At 36.8% G+C, this 20,956-nt stretch overlaps 1 protein-coding gene across 5 annotated transcripts; it reads left to right on the forward strand.

Moving 5' to 3' along the window:
- Window positions 1–2,738: 2,738 nt before the first annotated feature.
- On the forward strand, window positions 2,739–20,753 carry cep170ab (centrosomal protein 170Ab). Of its 5 annotated transcripts, none has more exons than XM_084128504.1 (19): window positions 2,739–2,822; window positions 6,421–6,576; window positions 7,226–7,315; window positions 7,420–7,498; window positions 7,697–7,755; window positions 8,586–8,739; window positions 8,819–8,959; window positions 9,032–9,505; window positions 9,825–10,210; window positions 10,312–10,440; window positions 10,643–10,778; window positions 10,862–12,247; window positions 12,327–12,570; window positions 14,252–14,357; window positions 14,754–14,891; window positions 15,053–15,141; window positions 15,459–15,552; window positions 17,054–17,105; window positions 17,797–20,753. In XM_084128504.1, exons 2-19 carry the CDS (start codon window positions 6,472–6,474, stop codon window positions 18,009–18,011), a joined length of 4,077 nt encoding a protein of 1,358 aa, XP_083984630.1. In that variant the 5' UTR covers window positions 2,739–2,822; window positions 6,421–6,471; the 3' UTR covers window positions 18,012–20,753. The 5 variants fall into 5 exon arrangements, with proteins under 5 accessions (XP_083984630.1, XP_083984631.1, XP_083984633.1 ...); XM_084128505.1 differs by having other exon boundaries at window positions 8,822–8,959; XM_084128507.1 differs by lacking the exon at window positions 17,797–20,753 and having other exon boundaries at window positions 16,391–17,787.
- The last annotated feature ends 203 nt before the right edge of the window (window positions 20,754–20,956 follow it).

Here is a 20,956-nt window from a genome sequence, read left to right on the forward strand (position 1 = left end):
GAGAGAGAGAGAGAGAGAGAGAGAGAGAGAGAGAGAGAGAGAGAGAGAGAGAGAGAGAGAGCCAAAGCCAGAGCCAGAGCCAGAGCCAGAAAAAAAAAAAAAAATGCATAATGGGGGTCAAAATGACCCTTTCTTTATTCAAAGGTTTTCTTCAAATAAAATGCCAAGGTTTTTTTTTTTTTTTTTTTTTTTTTTCATTTATAGCATAATGAAATAATAATAAACAGTACACATTTTAATTAATAATAGCCTGCTACATCACATGTGTTTATGTGAGTAATTTAAGCACATCTCAAAAAAAGTGTGCATTTTTCTGTTCACATTTTTGTTTAGATTAATAATCGACAAATTAAATCTTTTCGCACTGTTTTGCAAACTCTCGGTATCAACGTGTCTTGAAGAAGTTCCCACATATGCTGGACACTTGTTGGCTGCTTTTCTTTTTACTCTTCACATAGGCACATCTTGTAAGAGGCCTATCGATTTCAGTCTTTCTCTCTATGGATCTCAGCATTTTTGGACAGAAGTTAAGATATGTAAGTATTAAAATTTAATCTGGCATAATGTAATTTAGTTCAGCTGAAATGTTTGAATATCCTATTGACAAAAAGCTGTTTACAAATGTATATTCTTAAGTTATAGTAAAAAATAATAATAAATAATAAAACAATAGTAAATAATACAATAATAAAAATGTAAAAAAAGGAGGTTAAAAATAATTTGACACTAATATGTAATGTTCTCCCCTCTCTCTCTCTCTCTCTCTCTCTCTCTCTCTCTCTCTCTCTCTCTCTCTCTCTCTCTCTCTCTCTCTCTCTCTCTCTCTCTCTCTCTCTCTCTCTCTCTCTCTCTCTCCTCTGAAGGACTGAGGGCATTTGTGTTTGTGGACACGCATACAGACCAGGGAACATTCTGATGTTGTCAGTCAAGTTCTGAACAGGAACCAATCTTTGGAGAAGTTCATTTATTCGCAAAGGTGGACAAAAACATTGTGTTGGCTTTTTAAAGATTATTTTGATGATGACTTTTACTCCTATGCTATGGAAAAGATGGAGGAGTAGACAGTCAGACATTGATAATAATGAGAAATGTTTCTTGAGCATCAAAGAGACTTCGAAACATTAAGACACTTACTTCCTTTGGCCACCAGTGTACAAAAAAAACATTGTCCCTAAACTCACCCATTAATGTGTAAAAATAAACTCATAATTTCCAGCATTGGCTGTTTATTTTGTGATATATATGAAATGTTTTAAATTAAAAAAATGGTATTTTGTAATAATTTTGTCTAATTGATTTGTACGTCAGTAGTACTTATGTAGGATAAAAAATAAAATTAATTCTATATCAAAATTATGAAATCTTATTTATATTTAGTACAAATAAAAATAATTACAGTAGTGTACTGATTAGCTTGGTTTTTACAGTAATGTACTGTATTACACAATTACAGTACCATGTAGTTACTGTAAAACTGAAATACGATACTGGTACTGTAAATCTTAATTACAGTAACTTACTGGCAAGTTACTATAAGTAAGTTACTGTAAAAAACCATTGAAATGTCTAACAGTGTAATGAAGTAATTATATATATATATATATATATATATATAATTACTTCATTACACTGTATATATATATACATGTATATATATATACATGACTGTCTATATATATATAGGCCTATGTATCATACAGTAAAGGGCTACACATATTGGGCTGTTTTTCCAAAAATATTCGGTCATTTTGAAAAATTGTAGGGTAATTTCTACAAATAAACAATCTGTATTTGTATCTGTATTTATTAAAATAATGCCATAAATAAAAATAAATAGTTAACTAAACTGTTGGGTTACTTTTAACAGTGAATCATCAGTTTAGAACATAATATTATAGCAAATAAATCAACTTCAAATATAAAACAAAATGTAATTTACAAAAATCACATCAGTTCAAATCCATTGAATTAAAATGAATGAAATATAATAAAATATTGATGATGAAATAAATACATCTAATTTTGTATCCATTTTATGTGATACAATTTTTACCAGGCCACACACACACACACACACACACACACACACACACACACACACACACACACACACACACACACACACACACACACACACACACACACACACACACACAGGCCTACGTTATTAACAGATCATGTTGTGGGAGAATCATCTCGACTGTGATGTACAATTTCGCCATCTAGTGTTCAGTGGCCAAACACACAGGCAATTCATTCCTTGTCTATTTTATCAGTGGCGAATAGTTGACAGGAATCAGAATAAACTATTAGTACATATTTAAATCTTAAAACCAAAGAAACATATATATACATTTATAGATTAAGTTGCGTTGTTTTACAGACCTTTGACATTTAGTGAGAGTAAGAATACCATAAGACTTTAGAATTGTTGGGGGTTTATTACGATTTATAATATTATTATTTATTTGATTATAAGTATTTTCTTTTGATGTCATTTTTATTCAAGTCTCCATAGCTTCTATGTTATATATTTGGAAGTTTTTTTTAAATAAAAAGTTGCTTATATTTCCTTCCATAATTAATTTATCATATCTGAATATTGGCAAGCGCATGTGCACAAGCAAGCACAAACATAAGTTAAAAATCATATACGCTGACCACAGGGAGCGCTTGTCATCTTGTTGTTTCTTGACACCGCAGCGCCATCGTGCGTCAAGACGCGCAACTGCACCTCAGGCTGGGAAGGGCAGAGCAGCGCTTCTCCGCGCACTGGAGCAGACGGATGTCATTTATGGAATAAATATATTGGGATTTACAAGGTAAGCGTTGCGCTGTGTTTTATATACTAATCACATTTTCCATGAACAAATCCTTTTTTTTAATTTTAAGAGCAAAGATTTCGTTTGATGGAAAGGAGTAATTGGCTGTCATGAGCTCTAGAGACGACCGATCCGGCCTATTACAGACTGGAGATCTCTAACGGCGTCCGATACGTGATGAAAACAGTAGCAGTTTTATTTAAAAATATGTAGGCCTATGCATGCGTCGATTTGTAGGCTACCTCTCCTCGCGAGTGTTATATAAATAAATGCGCAACATTACGTAGGCTATTTAATAACCATGTATTCAAATATTCACTGGGTGTATTTAGTGAGCGACTGTCTCTTAGAATAAACATCAGATCTGTCAAAACCGGTCCAGAACAAGGCCAAATGCTTGAAGGCAGAGGCGGAAACTGATGCTCCGCACACACACACGCAAATGATGCGCTTCTCTGGATGAGGATGCATGTATGCATTATAAGGTGATTTAATATTTCAGCTCAATATCTTAAAAAAAAAAACACGCTACGATTACCTAAAATGAAGCGTATAAAGCTTTTGATTCTTCATGATAATTAAGCTTCTTTTTTTATCGCATTATAGAAATTAGAAATTGTTTTGCTTTACAGAAATGAAAATGGAATTTCTCCAAGTACAGCAACGCGGGAATAGGCAGATGGATTTTACTGGCATGAAGAGTAGATAATTGGTCTAATTTTTCTGATGCATCATGTTCTTGACAGGATCCCTTATATTCATCTCACCTCTTGTGGTTTGCTATACACAGTCTTGGGTCATATCACTTTCCACTGTCCCAGGGTTGGTCCAAATTCAGAATTGAACTGGCTCCCTTTTGAATCATGAATTGGAATGTGAACTGAAATGGCCTCATCCAACAGGAAGTTGAATTCAAATTCTGTTGCAAGTACAGATCCCATCCCAAAAATTAAATGTTCCTTCACTCTGATCTATAAGTTAAAGGAGCTGTATGTAAGAAATGTATTTCAATTAATCATAAAATGGCCCTGATATGTCACTAGACATTAAGAAATCATGTTAATTTCAAATACTTATATCACTGACAACAGTAGTCCGGCCAGGATATTGTCATTTAAAAAGTGAAGTTGCAGCCCTCAACTTATGTTGATGTTGTCATGTTGTGTTTTGGCCTGAAGTGCCACCCTCCACCTATCTACCAATCACAAAGTCAGTAGTGTTTCAGCATCCGGGTTGCCAGCTCTGCTCTAGTTACCACAGCTGCAGCTACAAACGTTCGTGCTGGATCCTGCAGCCTATCTGGCAACCTCGAGTCAGGGGGGAGGGGGAGGGGATACACCGCTCTACAGTAATTTGAAAGTGATTGCACTACCAGTTTTGGCCACAATCTTACATACGGCTCCTTTAATTTATTACATAGGCTATGAATGATTCTTAGTGCTCCCAGGTACAAAAACATGGTGATGCCATTTTATGTTTCGTATATTCGTATAAAAATATATTTGAGAAAAATATACTTGAAGTGAAAATTCTGTTTATTTTTTAAAAGTGTATTTATTTGCACTTTATTAAAAAAAAACAATTGTAGGTATATTTTAACTGTGTGCTGGAATGATCATTGTAACAATGCATTGAAAGTATACTTTCAAAATACATTATATAATGCAATAGTATTTTGTACAAAGTATAGCTAAGTATTATTTGTCTATTAATGTGCATTTGTTATTGAAGACAAAGTGTGCACTTTGTAGAATACACTTGTTTATGGCATGTACAGTGCGTTGACATGTAGTGCTGTTGTGCTTCGGGAGACCAGAGTTCGAGTACCGGCTCGTGGACCTTATCCCGATCCCGTCCCCCCTCTCTCTCTCTCTCTCTCTCCCACCTCACTTCCTGTCTAGCTACTGAAACGCCATAAATAAATCTAAAACGCCCAAAAAATAAAGACAATTCCTGTCTAGCTACTAAAACACCAAAAATAAATATTTTAAATATACACACTTATGGTATATTGCTTGTATGTTTCGAAGACACTCATAATGAATTTGTAATGTACTTGTAACACAAATAAAGTACACTTTAATATCACTAATCAAGCATGTAATTAGTCCCTACACAGGCATATACTTAAAGTATACTAAGTATACTTGAAGTTGGTCCAATTTAGTACACAAAAGTACACTAAATACACTTAAAGTTATGCTTTACTACAATTTAATAACAACTAAAATATACTTAGGACAAAATTATCTGTATCACTATCAAAATAGCACACTTCAAGTTAACTAATCATTAACACACTTGAAGTATACTAAATTAGACTGGCTGCAAGTATACTTAGCATTTTTTCTCCCACCAGGGTAGTTTTAGTGAACCAGCTCAAAACACAGTTTATCAGTTCTGTTTACGTCATCACGTAATCCTGACATCTTGGTTGTTGTGTAAAAACAGAGATTGTGGGTTTTAGGATCATTTTATTTCATTTCGAGATGAAGTGATGGACACATTTGAGTATACTGATTAAGTGGCTTGTGTATCATTGCTGACTTGAGACTCGAAATGTCAAAAGAATTAGTCCAATTTGATAAACTGGTTCAAACGATTTACTGAAAAGCACTGGATCAAAAGAACTCAGGACATCACTACAAATCGATGCCCCACCCCAAGAGATGCCATTGACACGTCCCGTTACTGTCTGCTGGTTGTTTCTAAGCACTTTGTCGTTAGTATACATCCAGTTCAGCATCACTTATTTTAGTTTAGTTCAAAGTCTTAAAGAAGAGACCCTGATTTCATCCTTTTTAAAGGGAAAAAAGGCCCATTGTTTAAGTTAGAGGAGTCAGCTGCTTGTCTGGTGCTGAGCAATAAATTATCCAATTTCATTAGGAATGGAGGAATTCGCTTCCACCGGGTATATTTAGCCACATGGACTGCACTTGAAATAATACAAACTTATATGTGACCCTGGAGCACAAAACCAGTCACATGGGTCAATTTTTTAAATTGAGATTGATACATCATCTTAAAGCTGAATAAATAAACTTTCCATTGATGTATGGTTTGTTATGATAGGACAAGATACGACTATTTGAAAATCTATCGAAACATTGAGAAAATCGCCTTTAAAGTTGTTCATTTATGTTTGCGATTGTGCTGCATTCACTCACAAAAATAAATGTTTTATATCTTTATGGTAGGAAATGTACAAAATATCTTCATGGAACATGATCTTTACTTAATATCCTCTTGATTTTTGGCATAAAAGAAAAATCGATAATTTTGACCCATACAATGAATTGTTGGCTATTGCCACAAATATACCCGTGCTACTTGTGACTGGTTTTGTGATCCAGGGTCACATATTATGGAAAGTATTTCTCATGTCAAGCTATCTAGCTCCATTGTTATATTGTCGAGAATAGACTCCTATCAATACTGTATGTATTTGTTTGTTGATATTAAATCGTGTTGGTCATTTAGTATACAGTAGATACATTACTTTATATCCTCTATATTCACCTAATACAAATTGAGTTGAGCTTGTCTAATTTATTTATCAGTCATTGTTTGCAACAGCTCTTCTCTGACCTTTCAACAGAATGACCTAGAGAGAGATCAGGAAGAAAAGAGGAGGCCTGCTTAAGTCAAGATGAGTTTGACATCCTGGTTCTTAGTGAGTGGTGGGGGAACAAGGCACCGCCTTCCCCGGGAAATGATCTTTGTGGGACGGGATGACTGTGAGCTTATGCTACAGGTAACTCGATCACTGTTACTCTGATACACAAGCAGGAAAACTCTATTGTCCCTTCAAGTGTACAGTCAGTTCTCCCTGGATCCATAACTGTGCACATTGCAGGCCTATATGGTACTTTAGACAACTTAGTTACACTTAGTGTGTTGTGTTAAGAGCTTTTAGATATGTTAGATTGTCTAACATAAAAGTTAACATACCATGAAAAGTAGGCAAACTGTAATTACAGTAAATGTCTATCAAATGTCTGTCACGCTCACCCACTCAACCTTGTTGCCAAAATCATTTTTCTTTAAGTTATGGGAATGTATTTTATTGTACCCTGTATTTTAGACATTTTATTTATTTTTGATGTTCTTTTTTTCTAGAATGTGAAAAAAGCTATTTTTTTAAGTATATTTCAAAATTTTGGTAACTCCTTTTACTCACCATATACTGAAAAAAAAGAAAAAAAGAAGAAGATTGCATTAAAGAGTTTCTGGCCATATTTTGTACTCTATTTGTGTGGAGTGCCATGCAGAATATTTCAGATAAGAATAAGAATTCAAAGATAATTTCCTCCAGCCCACCTTCACCTAGAACCAAACATCCAAAAATCTACAGTAAAGCATATTCTTTATTCCCATAATCCATTCACTTCTCTTTATTGCAGTCTCGAAGTGTAGACAAACAGCACGCCGTCATCAATTATGAAGAAGCCACAGATGAACATAAAGTTAAAGACCTGGGCAGCCTAAATGGGGTGAGAAATGCGGCAGTTTATAATACAGTAGATATAATAATTTTGTCCTCACTAGTATGATGAAAAGCATATGATGACAGCTGACCTCCTTTCCTCTCCTGTAGACATTCGTTAATGATGTACGTATACAGGAACAGCAATATATAACTTTGAAAATGGATGACAAGCTACGGTTTGGCTATGATATCCTTTTAGCACAAAATAAATTACAATTTGATGGTTTGGATTGATTTGTTCCACTTTAGTTAGTTTGTACAATCACAATATAACAATTTTTCTACATTTAAAATTTTAAATACCTAAGTATGTACTATGTAATTACAATTGGACCAAGTATGTATTTGCATTTCTATGTATTGTTTCCTCCTTAACCCATCTTACATACCAACCTATTTACTGTAGTGCGTGCAGAGTTACATGTTCCAGAGGAAGCGCTGAAGGTAACGCAGTAATACACAATCATTCAAAAGTCGATAAGATTTGTTTTTTGAAAGAAAGCAATACTTTATTTCAGCAAGGATGCTTTATATTGATCAAATGTGACAGTGAAGATATTTATAATGTTACAAAGATTTCTATTTCAAATAAATGCTTCTGAACGTTCTATTCATCAAAGAATCCTGGGGAAAAATGTATAGCAGTTTCCACAAAAAATATTTAGCAGCACAACTGTTGAGAACATTGATGATAATAATAATAAGAGGTTTCTTGGGCAATATATCAGTATATTAGAATTATTTCTGAACGATGACACTGAAGACTGTGATACTGAAGTAATGGCTGTTGAAAATTCAGCTTTGCCATTACAGATAAACATTTATTTTAAATTGTATTATATTTCACTAAATCACACTTTTCCGTATTTTTGATAAAATAAATGCAGTCTTGGTGAGCATAAGATACTTCGGTAGCACTTTATTTTACAGTCCTGTTCTCCATGTACAAAAGATGAACTTATTACAGTAATTACAATAATTGGGTAATAGCTAGGTAGCCTACTAACCCTGCACCCACCCCTAAACCTAACCTTAACCCCTGTAGTTACCTTAAATTACCCTGCATTTTCTTAGGTAAGCACACTGTAAGTGCACGTAAGTACACATACTGTAAAATAAAGTGCAACAAGACTTCTTTCAAAAACATAAAAAAATCTTACTGACCCCAAACCTTTGAATGGTAGGTAATCAGTTTGTGATCAATATCAGTCAGACATATAGGACTACATATCTAGTATTCTGTCATGTCCTTCTACATTCATCTTCACGGACAGCACGAAAAGTTCACCAGTCAGCTTCAGCTAACCAAGAAGCCTTCACCATCAGGGGAAACCACCAAAAGTCCAGAGGTCAAAGGAGCAGAGGGAGGAAAAGATGCTGAGGTTAGACCTTCAGAACCAGCACCAAAGCCAGAAGAGAAGGGGTCAGGTGAGTAGAAGATGGGGGATTTGTGAATTTACAAGAGTTACAGGTTGCTTACCAAACTTGAAGTATCTCAAACTTTCAGCAGGAGACATAGCTATGCTCCACAGAGGAACCCCTCTTTATGGACAGCCATCTTGGTGGGGTGACGGGGACGCAGATGATGAAAATTCTTTGAAGCACGATGTAAAGGCCTCTGAGCATAAGCAAGCTAAATGTGAAGCAGGTAAGATACATTGTTGTCGTGTTAATAACTGACTTCATGAATGCCACCCGCTCATGTTATGTGTTAATGCAGGCGGTAAGGACACAGTAACAAAGCAGCAGGTGGGGCCAGGAATCCCAACACAGAATTTGGGGACCCAGGAACCAAGCTACTTTGAGATCCCCTGTAAGGAGACTCCTCCAGTTGTGGGTGACACAGGAGAAAGCCTCCCTACCAGCTTAGAGGCAGTTGCGTCAGCTTCCACAATCCCTGCGTCGGAGGGTGGAGTACATGGACATGCCTCCTTCACTATTGAGTTTGACACGACGGCTTCAGGGAAGGGCAAAGAGCGAGCCTCAAAGGGTGCCCCAGACCACCGACAGTGGCCGAAAAGAGGGGCAGGGGAGGAGCTGAGTGCCTTGCAGGCTGCCATGGTGGCAGCGGAGGTAAAGGTGGCGGACTGGCTGGCACAGAATGAGCTACCCCTTGCCCGCTCTGAATCTGTTGCTGAGGATGATGGAGACAGCGTGAAGAGTGATGTGCCAGTTCAGCTGAGGAGCCTTAGAGGTAAGGTGAAGGAGTTACTGATGGCTTTATTGTTTTATGCTGCACTGCAATGCATTGTGTTACACATTGAATACATATATATTATGTTATTATATTATATATAATAGTTATACCTTGATTTTTAAAAAAATATTTATCAAGGTAAATAGTAGGCTAATTGCTAATTCATAAATATCAGAGTATCAAAGTTTCACCACATCAAAAGTTTTGTGGCATGTCTTTGACCCTTAAATTATGAAATGCTGACTGGCTGCAGTCTCAATTAACTGGTCATGTGTTTTGCACCATCCATCTTTATGTTTCGCCCCCTCTTTTTCAGGCAGTAAACATGAGGATGGCACACAAAGTGACTCAGAGAATGCACTGGGAGAGCAGCTTAGTAGCCGGAGGGCATTCCTGCAGGATCGTTACAGAGGAAGGCAGGGCGTGCTGAAGACAGAAGGCCTTTTCTGTGGGAGGGAAGATCTCTTCCAGCACAAACCATCATCTGTAGCTAAAAAGATGGCACCAGTAGGAGGTGAAGTTGGCAAAACAACTAACAGTTCTTCCCCACAGAAAGCCAACGTGCCCAGAGAGCAAAGCACTGGGTCTCAAGAGACTCCAAGTAGGGGACATGTAGATGACCAAAGTGACAGAGGGACATACACCATTGAACTGGAAAATGGCAATGCCGAGGAGGAAGAGGCCAGGCGTATGATTGATAAGGTAGACCTGCAGAAGCATAGAAATTATGTTTTCTTGTATGGTTGAAGATGTCAAAACCAGATACTGATACGCAATGATGGTGGAAATGTGTTACGTTTTAGGTTTTTGGGGTGGAGGACAACCAAGCCCTGACTAAACTGCGTTTTCCAAAACACCAGAAAGATAGAGGAACTATCTGTCCAAGATCTGGATCCATGGAAACCAGACAAACTGGTTATGTTGGTGCAGAGGTATATCAGTAATATTTGCCACACTTTTCTGAAGACATTTTAGTATCCTTGAAGATATTCAGTAAAGAAAATTTATATCAGTTTCAAAAGACACTATATAGATTTCTTGCAACCACAAAGATTCTTTTTCAAGTTTCCTAATCTTTTTTTTTTCTGATTTAAATAAATAAATAAATTGACTGTCCATTTTCCTCTTTAAAAGGTGCTGCCAGATGACTTGGTTGTAGTTGGTGGTCCAAGGTGGGTCTCACAGTGGGCTAGTCTAGCTGCAAGTCATATACGGACCGATCCTGAGGGATCTGGGGCCGAACCCACCGTGCTTTCCACAGATGAAAAAGGTTCAAGGACATCAAACATCTCGAAAAATTCTTTGGTTATGTATTACGATTCAGTTTTTACAGATTTTCTTTTGTTTCAACAGTTAATATCAATGCGTCTGAACGTAAGAGAAGGACTCTCCCGCACCTCCCTTCTGAGGACTCTGCTATGGATCCACTGGCTCCCGGGGGCACACGGAACGAATTCAGGCGAACAGTTCCTTCAACAGAGAAACAGGATCTAGAACTTCAGGAGAAAGTAGATCAGCTCAATAGAATCTCTAAAACTGGACAAAGAGTTTCAGGAATGTCCTCAGCTATCATGGATGTAGATCGTTCCAAAGTGAACAAGCCAACTCCACCCAGAAACCAGAATAAAGTTAAGCAACAGGGAGCTCACACTAGACAGATTGAGAAGAAACAAGAAGATGGGAGACGAAAGAAAGGTGATGAGGACCGAGAGAAGACAGGGAAGCCGCTACTGAGGCAAGAGAGCTTTACAGTGGAACGGCCGAGTGCCAATGTTCCCTTAGAGCTCATACCTTGCATCGATGGGCCTGGTGCCTCAACCCAGCACAGGGAAATGGCTGTCATCAATGAGAGCATTGATGCTGCCACCATGCTAAAAGACTCAGAGGCTGTGGCTGCTTTTCTGGAAACCACTTTATCTGACCTTGCAGATCCACCGAGCTACTCCCTGGAGGGGTCTGTCTCACCTGAATCTGACATTGATACGACAAGCACAGTCAGCCAGGCTGGGGGAGAAGGAATGCGTAAAACAGCCCAGAGGAAACGTTCAGCTGGAGGTCCAGGTCGTGAAACAGTCAATAAGAACACCAGCGCCACAGAAAGGAAAGGCAAAGCCCATCCCTCTGGCTCAGCTGGTTCCAGGGCTTGGACATCTCTTGACCTGACAGATGATGACTTGAGCTCTTCGCTTACCCAGGACGCTACTTTGGTAAAACGACCTCAGGGCCGGGGTCAAAATATCAGCTCTAAGGGAGAGCCAACAAGTGGCAAGGCCAAAGGAGCTAAGACAACTGTAGCTCCTGCACCAGCCACCTCTAAACCAACCACCCTTCCCCGGCCCAGACCCACACGGTCTTCCCTTCTTCGCCGTGCACGACTGGGTGAAGCTCCTGACACTGATCTCGCTGATGTCGATCGTATGTCCGTTGCTTCAGAGGCCTCTACCGCCAGTTCTGCATCGAGACCTTCGGCTGGACGAAGGACCCTCTCCAGAATTGAAGCACTTGCTCAACCACGAAGGCCGAGAGTGTGCTCACCTTCAGCTCGAAGTGACTCGGAGGCTACATCAGGCAAGATCAGGGGCTTCATCCCACGCCCTGCCCCGGAGAGTGCTCTGCGGCTCGGGCTCCGCTCTACAACAGCCTCATCCTCTGTGGGCGTCCCCAGAGCGAGAGCTAACAGCGCTTCCAAACTGCCTGATAACTGTCCTGGTGCTCCCTATGTTCAAAGTACACCTGCAGGTCAGACCTTTGAGGAAAATATACTAGAAATAATAATTGGCTGAAAATGTTCCAATTAAAACACTCTTTTTCCTTATAGCTGGTGGAAGGTGGCGCCGGGTACCTATCGAATATGCTTCAACCTCAGAGGATGAGTATGGCTCCAACCGTCACCCCACTCAGCATTCTCGCCCCCGTCCATTGGCTCCGCGGGTTACCCAGCTAGGGGGTTCAGCCCCTGCAACACCTAGCCCTGGAGGCATCTCCATGCTACGACACCAGTCCAGCAGAGAGCAGGATGATTACATGAGAGACTGGACTGCCCACAGTGAGGAGATTGCCAGGTAATAAATAGTGCCCAGTGTTGGGCAAGCTACTCAAAAAGTTTAGCAAACTAAGCTACAAACCACACAGATTTGCTAAGCTAAGATGAAGCTAGCTTTTAGAACTAGTTACTATACAAGCATGGAAAAAGTAGTTTACTAAATTGAAGCAACTTCATACATAGGTATTAAATATTATATTGGTATCTGTTGTTTATGGATGTTTGTTGAGGTAATAATTAATAACAATGTGACATTACCTTACTTCATACTGTCAGGCCAAAACACTTAATAGCAGCGCAGCATAAAAAATCTATTTAAAAGAGTATTTATAGGATGTACCTGTGTATTCACACAATGTACAATAAGACATATACTCTACACTCTTAAAATAAAGGTTCTTTATTGTCATTGATGGTTACATGAAGAAACTAACATCCACTGAATCTTTCCATTGCATTAACGTTTATAGTGGAAAAAGGTTCTTTAGATAATTCAAATGTTCTTCACACTGAGAAAAAAATGGTTCTTTTAAGAACTCTTTACTGAAAGGTTCTATGGCATCGCTGAGAAAACACCATTTTGGAACCTTTTTTTTTTAAGAGTGTATCATTCAAAAGTTTTTGGATAGGTACGATTTTTTAAAGTGCCCCTATTATGCTATGTTAAAGGTTCCTAATTTTGTTTAGGAGGTCTCCTACAACAGGTTTACATGTATCCAAGAAAAACAAAAATACGTATGACGTATGCAGGTCATGGTGACGGAAATGAGACTGGAATTCCTGATGACTCGTTTAGGCTGTGCAGAGTTGATTCTTTCTTTTGAGAGACAATAACTTTATCGTGCACTTTCGACTTTTACAACTTTGCAGACCGTTTACATTCACAGACATCTATATTACGCTGCATGAAAGGTAATATTTGAAAAAGCATAATAGGGGCATTTTAAAATGTTTAAAGAATGCTTATGCTCACCAAGGCTGCCTTTATTTGGTCAGTAATACTGTAAAAACAGTAGTTCTTTGAAATATTATACACAATATAATATAATTTAAAACAACTGTTTTCCATTTGAATTTACTTTAAAATGTCATTTTTGTGATGGCAAAGTTGAATTTTCTGTCTTCAGTGTCACATGATCCTTTAGAAATCATTCTAATATGCTGATTTGGTGTTCAAATATAATTTCTTATTATTAATGATCAAAACGGTTATGCAGCTTTATAGTTTTGTGATAACAATGAGTGATCAAGTTTTGATGAATATAAAGTTCAAAAGTACTGCATTTATTTGAAATAGATATCGTTTTTAACTATTTAAATATCTTTGCTGTAACTTTTGATCAATTTGATGCCTCCTTGCTATTAATTTCTTCTTCAAAAAAAATCTTACTGACTGCCTACCTTTGAACATTAGTGTGTTGGAACAACACCAACCGATTTCTTGTTGCCAGCGCTCCGACTTGTGGTGCAGCAGCACTGCAGGTCCTTTCTCGATCCTGTTCTCCTCTTAATTGCCATAAATAATTTCTTCATATTTAGTGATGCTACTGCCCACCACTGCTTACACCTTCAAAAGTCTTATCAGCCACTTATGTATAATATGTAAAATGTACTTTTACTAATAATACAAATAATTGTTGATCTAGTAAACTGTTGATTTAGATCATGAATCATACTTTGTCTTCTTTTGATTGTCCCAGAATCAGTCAAGACCTGGCTAAGGATCTGGCCATGTTAGCACGTGAGATCCACGACGTTGCTGGCGAGATTGACTCTGTTAGTCCTTCCTCCGCTCCAGCGACTTCAGTGAGAAGACAACTACATCATTACCAGAGCAATGGGCACTTTCTATATTTATATGGAACATTCAATTCTTTGATGCCTGTAGAGATTTATATCAATACATCTCGACAAGTCTGTTAAGAACTTTGGTTTTGCACACTGTGCATTGTTCCCGGAATTACTTCAGTAGTTAATTAAATCTGCGGGCATTGATCGTTTAAGAGATTATGATTCAAAGTTGTTATTGTGAGAATGTATAATAATGAATGTATTTGGACATGCTTTCCCAGTAGTGCTTTAAAACAATTTTTAAATACTACATTTTTGGATATATTCTGGAAGATTTTCAATGTAGAAAATAACAATATTACTGCATTGTGTAATCAGTGATGCAAGCTATAATCTTTGTACGTCTCTCAGGTTGAGGAACGTGTGTTTGAGGATGTTCTAGGCAGTGCTCCAGAGATCAGTAGCAGAGGTGTGGAACTAAGACCTCGCGGTGCTATCAGCGGTCAAGATCCCCGTGCCATCCGCCGTAGGACCTGGAGCAGAGATGAGGTATATATATTTATACATATATTACTAGAAGTTCCAATTTATACTGTTACTTATATTCCACAAGAGGGTCCACAAGGTTTTTTTTTTTAATAACAAAATATCTTGACACGAATCCATCTTATTTCTTACAGTGACAGCATATGCTCATTCTGCATTCACAGGGTGTGCTGGACAGTTTGCTGTTGGCATCAGTCTCCCAGCTCTCAGCAAAAATCAAACAGGCCATGGAAAAGACAGCCAACAAAATCAGGTACACTGCTCCTCAAAAAAAATGTAAAGCTTTAGTTTTTATAAAGCCTTTGAATTGAACATGCTCATTTAGTAACATTAATCATTTAAATCAGTTATTGTGTTATAAATATGATGTCAAATTTAAAACATTTTTAATTTTTTTTTTTACATTTTATGTCATGTTTGTTACAATTGTCTTCAGGAAATATTTATGAGAATGATCATTGTGCATCTCTGACTGTAATTTGAGAGGCTTTTATTATGTAAAACATTCATAGTTTTAGTTCTGAAAGGTCTTTTGGAAGGCCACATTTTGAATTATTACTGTTCATGCAGGATTTTATTCAAAGACAAGGACCGAAAGTGGGAGGAGATTGAAAGCAAACTGCGGGCAGAGAATGAGGTGCCTCTCCTCAAGACCTCTAATCAGGTGAGAAGGGAGTGTTTTTAATCAATTGTCCGAAAACATTGATCATCAAACTCACAAGGTCAAATAATAATTATAATATTATTATTTATTATTAATAATAATAATTACTAATATATATATATATATATATATTTTTTTTTTTATTCAGTCATTTTAGTATTTTCTATTAATTAAAGGGTTAGTTCACCCAAAAATGAAAATTCTGTCAGTAATTACTCACCCTGTTGTTCCAACCCCGTAAGACCTTCGTTCATCTTCGGAACACACATTAAGATATATTAAATCTGAGAGCTGGCTCACTCCTCCATAGGCTTCTAAGACACTATAACTTACTGGCCCAGAAAATGTATTAAAGACATCGTTAATATAGTCGTTAATATATTAAAGACATCGTTAATATATATAAGTGACTACAGTGGCTCAATCTTAAGTTTATAAAAAAGTACAAAAAGTATTCTCGTCGCTTTATAAACTTAAGATTGAGCCACTGTAGTCACTTGGACTATATTAACGATGTCTTTAATACATTTTCTGGGCCAGCAAGTTATAATGTCTTAGAAGCCTATGGAGGAGTGATCCAGCTCTCAGATTTAATCAAAAATATCTTAAATTTGTGTTCCGAAGATGAACGAAGGTCTTACGGGGTTGGAACAACATGAGGGTGAGTAATTACTGACAGAATTTTCATTTTTGGGTGAACTAACCCTTTAATGCATTATATAAATAATGCCACTGCCTGGCAAAAAAAAAAGTTTAATATGTTTCTTATATGTTTGGCAACAGTTCCTCTAACCCTAATTGATGTGTAGCCTAATTGATTTCTTAAACAACCATGTAGGAAGACCATATTCCAGGATGACAATGTCAAGATTCATCAGGCTCAAATTGTGAAGGAATAGTTGGGAGGGAGCATGAAGAATCATTTTCACACATGAATTGGTACATAATTTCCATCAAGAGGTGCATACATTTTTGGTCAAGATCTTTTATTGTCAAGCACAATACAAGTATTTGGTAAAGTCTACTACAGCACAGTATATATATTGTTTTAACGGGGATGTTTTGGTAGATTTCAGAGTTCATACATCACAGGCGCCTCAGCAGAAGATCTCTCAGTTTAATTAGACTGAGCTTTTGACTCATGGTTTGTCACCGCTCAGTGGCGTATACCACCTCTGCTCAGTGACAGGGCAGTAAATCTAACTCTATAATGCAGGCTGGCCTGAAATGAACTCTTGGAACTTCTGAAATGAAGAAGCTGTGAGGCTCTTAGTTTGCACTGCTATAATATCTACATAATGTGTTTACCCTCAACCATATCAGTGTTATGAATCTGAAATGAAAAGCTACAGCTACAGCTACATTATATAAGTAAATAGAAAGTCATAACAGTTCACATAAAGCATCAGAATTCTCTGTTCAGTTTGCTGTAAATGTTTGACTAAGACCTGGCAGCTTATGATGGTTTTCTATTCAGACTTTTTAATTTGATCATCCTCAGGAGATTTCCTCCATACTCCAGAATCTGAAAAGAGTGGAACGACAGTTGCTAGGTAAGCAGAACTGATGTGTTCTTGTCTTGTCCATACTTTTAATGTCTGCCTTGCAATATCCTCCTGAGACCCAACAGAATTTTCTTTTGCTATTTATTGTTATTTTAAAATATGTTTTTGTACAGTATGTAACTTAACATTACTATGGTGTGGAATTATTATTATTATTTTTTTTTTAAGTTAGATTATTATTAGAGTGTTTTCTTAGAAGTTTGGTAGTGTGTGATCTTCGTTTTTTTTTTAGTGTATGATGCCCAGTTTTTCTCTGTAACCATTTACAAAGTCTTTAAGTGTATGATGCCTATTGTTTTAAAATCTGTTCAGATTTTTTGAAAGTCATGCAGTTTATTCTAGCCTTTAGAGCAGCTTTATTAGGCATCATTACCAAAGGTTTTGACCATTTTAAACCATTTCATAGTGTTTTTATACATATAGATGTAGTAACTACAGATATTCTTCAAAATACAATGGCTCTCAAAATGTATGATATTTACAGTTTCAGAGAAATTCAATTAAAATCAATGTCCTCTATAGAGTCTCTATTCTGCATGGTCCCAGGAGTATAAAATCCAAGGGTTAATTGTCTGTTTGTTAATTGACTGAATGATTTATTGTCTTTAGTTGCATTAGTGAATGACTATATATCAGAATAACTCAATAAATGTAATTTTCTTGAATTTGAAATCACTAGTGATTGATATCATGGTGGACCCTGATGGCACGTTGGATGCTCTGAGCAGTCTGGGTTTGACCAGTCCACTCATGGCTGAGAACAGTGTTAGTCCTGGCTCACAAGGTCCAGCTGGCAACCAGGCTGCGGAAGTATCAGCATATTCAGAGGTCGCAGAACGAGATCTCGGCCTGCAGGAGAGGAGCAAAGAGCAGAACACTGCCCATCAAAACTGAATAACTCCCAGCAGTTTACACAGAGATCCTGCACTGGTTTTCAAAGGCCAGGTCATGAGGACTTTTATGTGAATAATGTGAGGTATGCTGTAAAACTTCCTATATGACACTGCATTTTAAAGTTTGCTTCAGAAATACTATATATCCATGGACGTATTTTCAATAATTAAAGAAAATATTTTGAAATATCAATCAACTGTCACACCCTGTGGTCAGAATTACTGTACACAAGCATTAAAGTGCCCCTATTATGCTATTTCAAAAGTTCCTAATTTTGTTATGGAGGTCTCCTAAAATAGATTTACATGCATCCATGGTCAAAAAAAAAAAGGATCTGGTCTGTCTAAACCCCTTCTTTCCGTTAGCCTATGTGGTAGATTTTTCCCTAAACCTAACTACGTACCTGGAACCTAAATACCTGCGTCTACAGTCGACACTTAATAAATACATTTACCTGGGGTGGCTCCAGTCGACTCCCAAGCACAGATACAACAGATTTTATAAAATAGGGGTATGGGCGAAAATGACATGAAACATTACATAATTTCCCTACAATTTGATTGGTTCTTCATAGACAAACCCTTCTGTTACTAGGTAGGAGCAAATTCAGTTCTTGTGATTACTTTTGAAATCACAAGGTTTCAAACCTAGTCATCCATCTAGTTTCATTTCCCATATTTGTTATTTTCACACACACACAAAGTCACAAGTTTTCTGAAAGGGGACACACATCATTCAAAAACATATGATTGTTGTTCCTGCAAGAAAAACAAATGTTAGTTATGATTAATTAAAAAATCCATCACACCTACTCTTCTCTGATTGGTCAGATGGCTCAGTCTGTTGTGATTGGTCAGAAACCAAACGCCTATTACCATATCGGAATTTCAGCTCCATCGTTTCTTCAGCACTTGTATACAGTGATACGGACAGTAACAATGGAATCGGTTCTTTCTTTTGGTAGACAATAACTCAATTTATCGTGCACTTTGATCTTTGAAACTGCAGACCTTGTACATTCACACACAGCTATAATACACACTGAGTGAAAGGTAATATCCAAAAAAGCATAATAGAAGCACTCTAATTATATTATCAATGTTTGTCTTTATGATCGGAAGTTCTGTAGATGTGCCTAGGAAGACACTTAGCACATGACTGTTGAACAGGAAGTGAAATGTGATAGACATAAGATGCGATTTACTCAAAACTGTCTTCATGCTGTGTATTGTTAAGTGTTTAGCCAAACTCCTTACACACAGGGTTCAAAATTAAGCCCAAATTGACCAGTTGGCCCGTATTTTGATTAGGAACAGCAATGTAATGTACTGAAGAAAACATATGTCTGACAACTTTTACCTCAGTAGAGAATTTTCCATCACAAGTTTTTCTAGGATGCATAGAGTTTTTTTTTTTTTTTTTTTCATAACTTCATGTGGAGATGCACATGTGGAATATTTCTCACATTAAGGCACGGAAACTAATATGATGAGCAAAATGACACAATGACCTACGATGTTTGTAACAAATATGCAATGACGAAATAGCTAAATAATCCCATTGTCATTAGGACAATATATATACACTATACCATTCAAAAGTTTGGGGTCAGTGAGATTTTAATATTTTGAAAGAAGTCTCTTATGCTCTCTTTTTTATTAAATTGATCAAAATATAGTAATATTGTGAAATGTTATTACAATTTTACATAACTTTTCTATTTTAATATATTTTAAAATGTAATTCTTGCTGAATAAAATCATTAATTATTATTTTTTTTTAATTTTTTTTAATTTTTTTTATTTTTACTGTAACTGGCCCCAAACTTTTGAGCAGTGTAGTGTATATTTGAATAAAATTAATGCAAACTGGTAAAAAAAATGTTTTAGTTATAGTTAAGTGTGATCAATTTTATTTGGGACTCTGTTTACACAGCAGGGAGCCAAAAAATCAATATTTGACATTTTTAGTCAAAATATTTAAAGCCAGTCTCTGCCAAATATTGAATGTGCCTACTGTGTAACCAAATCTTTAGACATTTGGGTTGAAATCTGAAAATGATTATCTAAATAGACAATATCGCAGTAGTTTTGCTGGAGTGAATTTGTGATTTATGAGAAGTCTGATTTGTCAAGACAAAGCTAAACTGTGTATTACACTTGGAAATAACCCAGTCTAATATGTGAAGCATTGTTTTTTTGACCCAGTCCTTCAATTTGATCTGTAGCACTTTGATCATCTTTTGTAAATTTATTGTAAAACATTCCTCTGAAAGTACCTTGCATCCTTGCATTAATGTTGCTGTGTACCTGTGGTTCTATAAAGGTTGCCATGTTCCAACAATACCCTTTTCATATATGTGAATATGTAATTACCAATTAGGAATATTCAAGTTGTCTCTGCCATGTGATAGCCATTAGGAAGGCCTGCATTTATCCAAATGATTATCAAGCTTGTTATGTCACAAAGTGCCCATTATCAAGGTCATTATCTGATGATGTAGACATTAAGCATCATGTTTTTTGCACATGCCAATGTATCGACCTGTTAAAATGAGTGTTGTGAACTGGGTACTGTTGACAGATTGAAAAATGGCTTGTTTTTTTTGTAAATTGTCTCCATCTGGTTAGGTAGGTAGCATGGTCAAATTTCTCTCCTCTTATCTTCCGTCTGCCTCATACCAGTGGTGTTTACACATGAATGTAAAACTAATACCGATTTAATAAAGAACTTTCATATCCCTGGATGCTTCACGTCATAATCAGTTTAATGTACATAATCATGTACATATTAATAAATTATGCACACTCACATAGATATTTGTTTATTTTACACATAGACAGGATTTTACATGGCACAGGTTGCCTCATGGGGGCCGACATATTGAGATCCGTGTGTCTATAGTATAAAAAATAATTTTAGCAAAAAATTTAACAGATAAAGCC

Source organism: Abramis brama (genome assembly GCF_963993115.1).
Source record: "Abramis brama genome assembly, chromosome: 11".
Taxonomy (NCBI): domain Eukaryota; kingdom Metazoa; phylum Chordata; class Actinopteri; order Cypriniformes; family Leuciscidae; genus Abramis; species Abramis brama.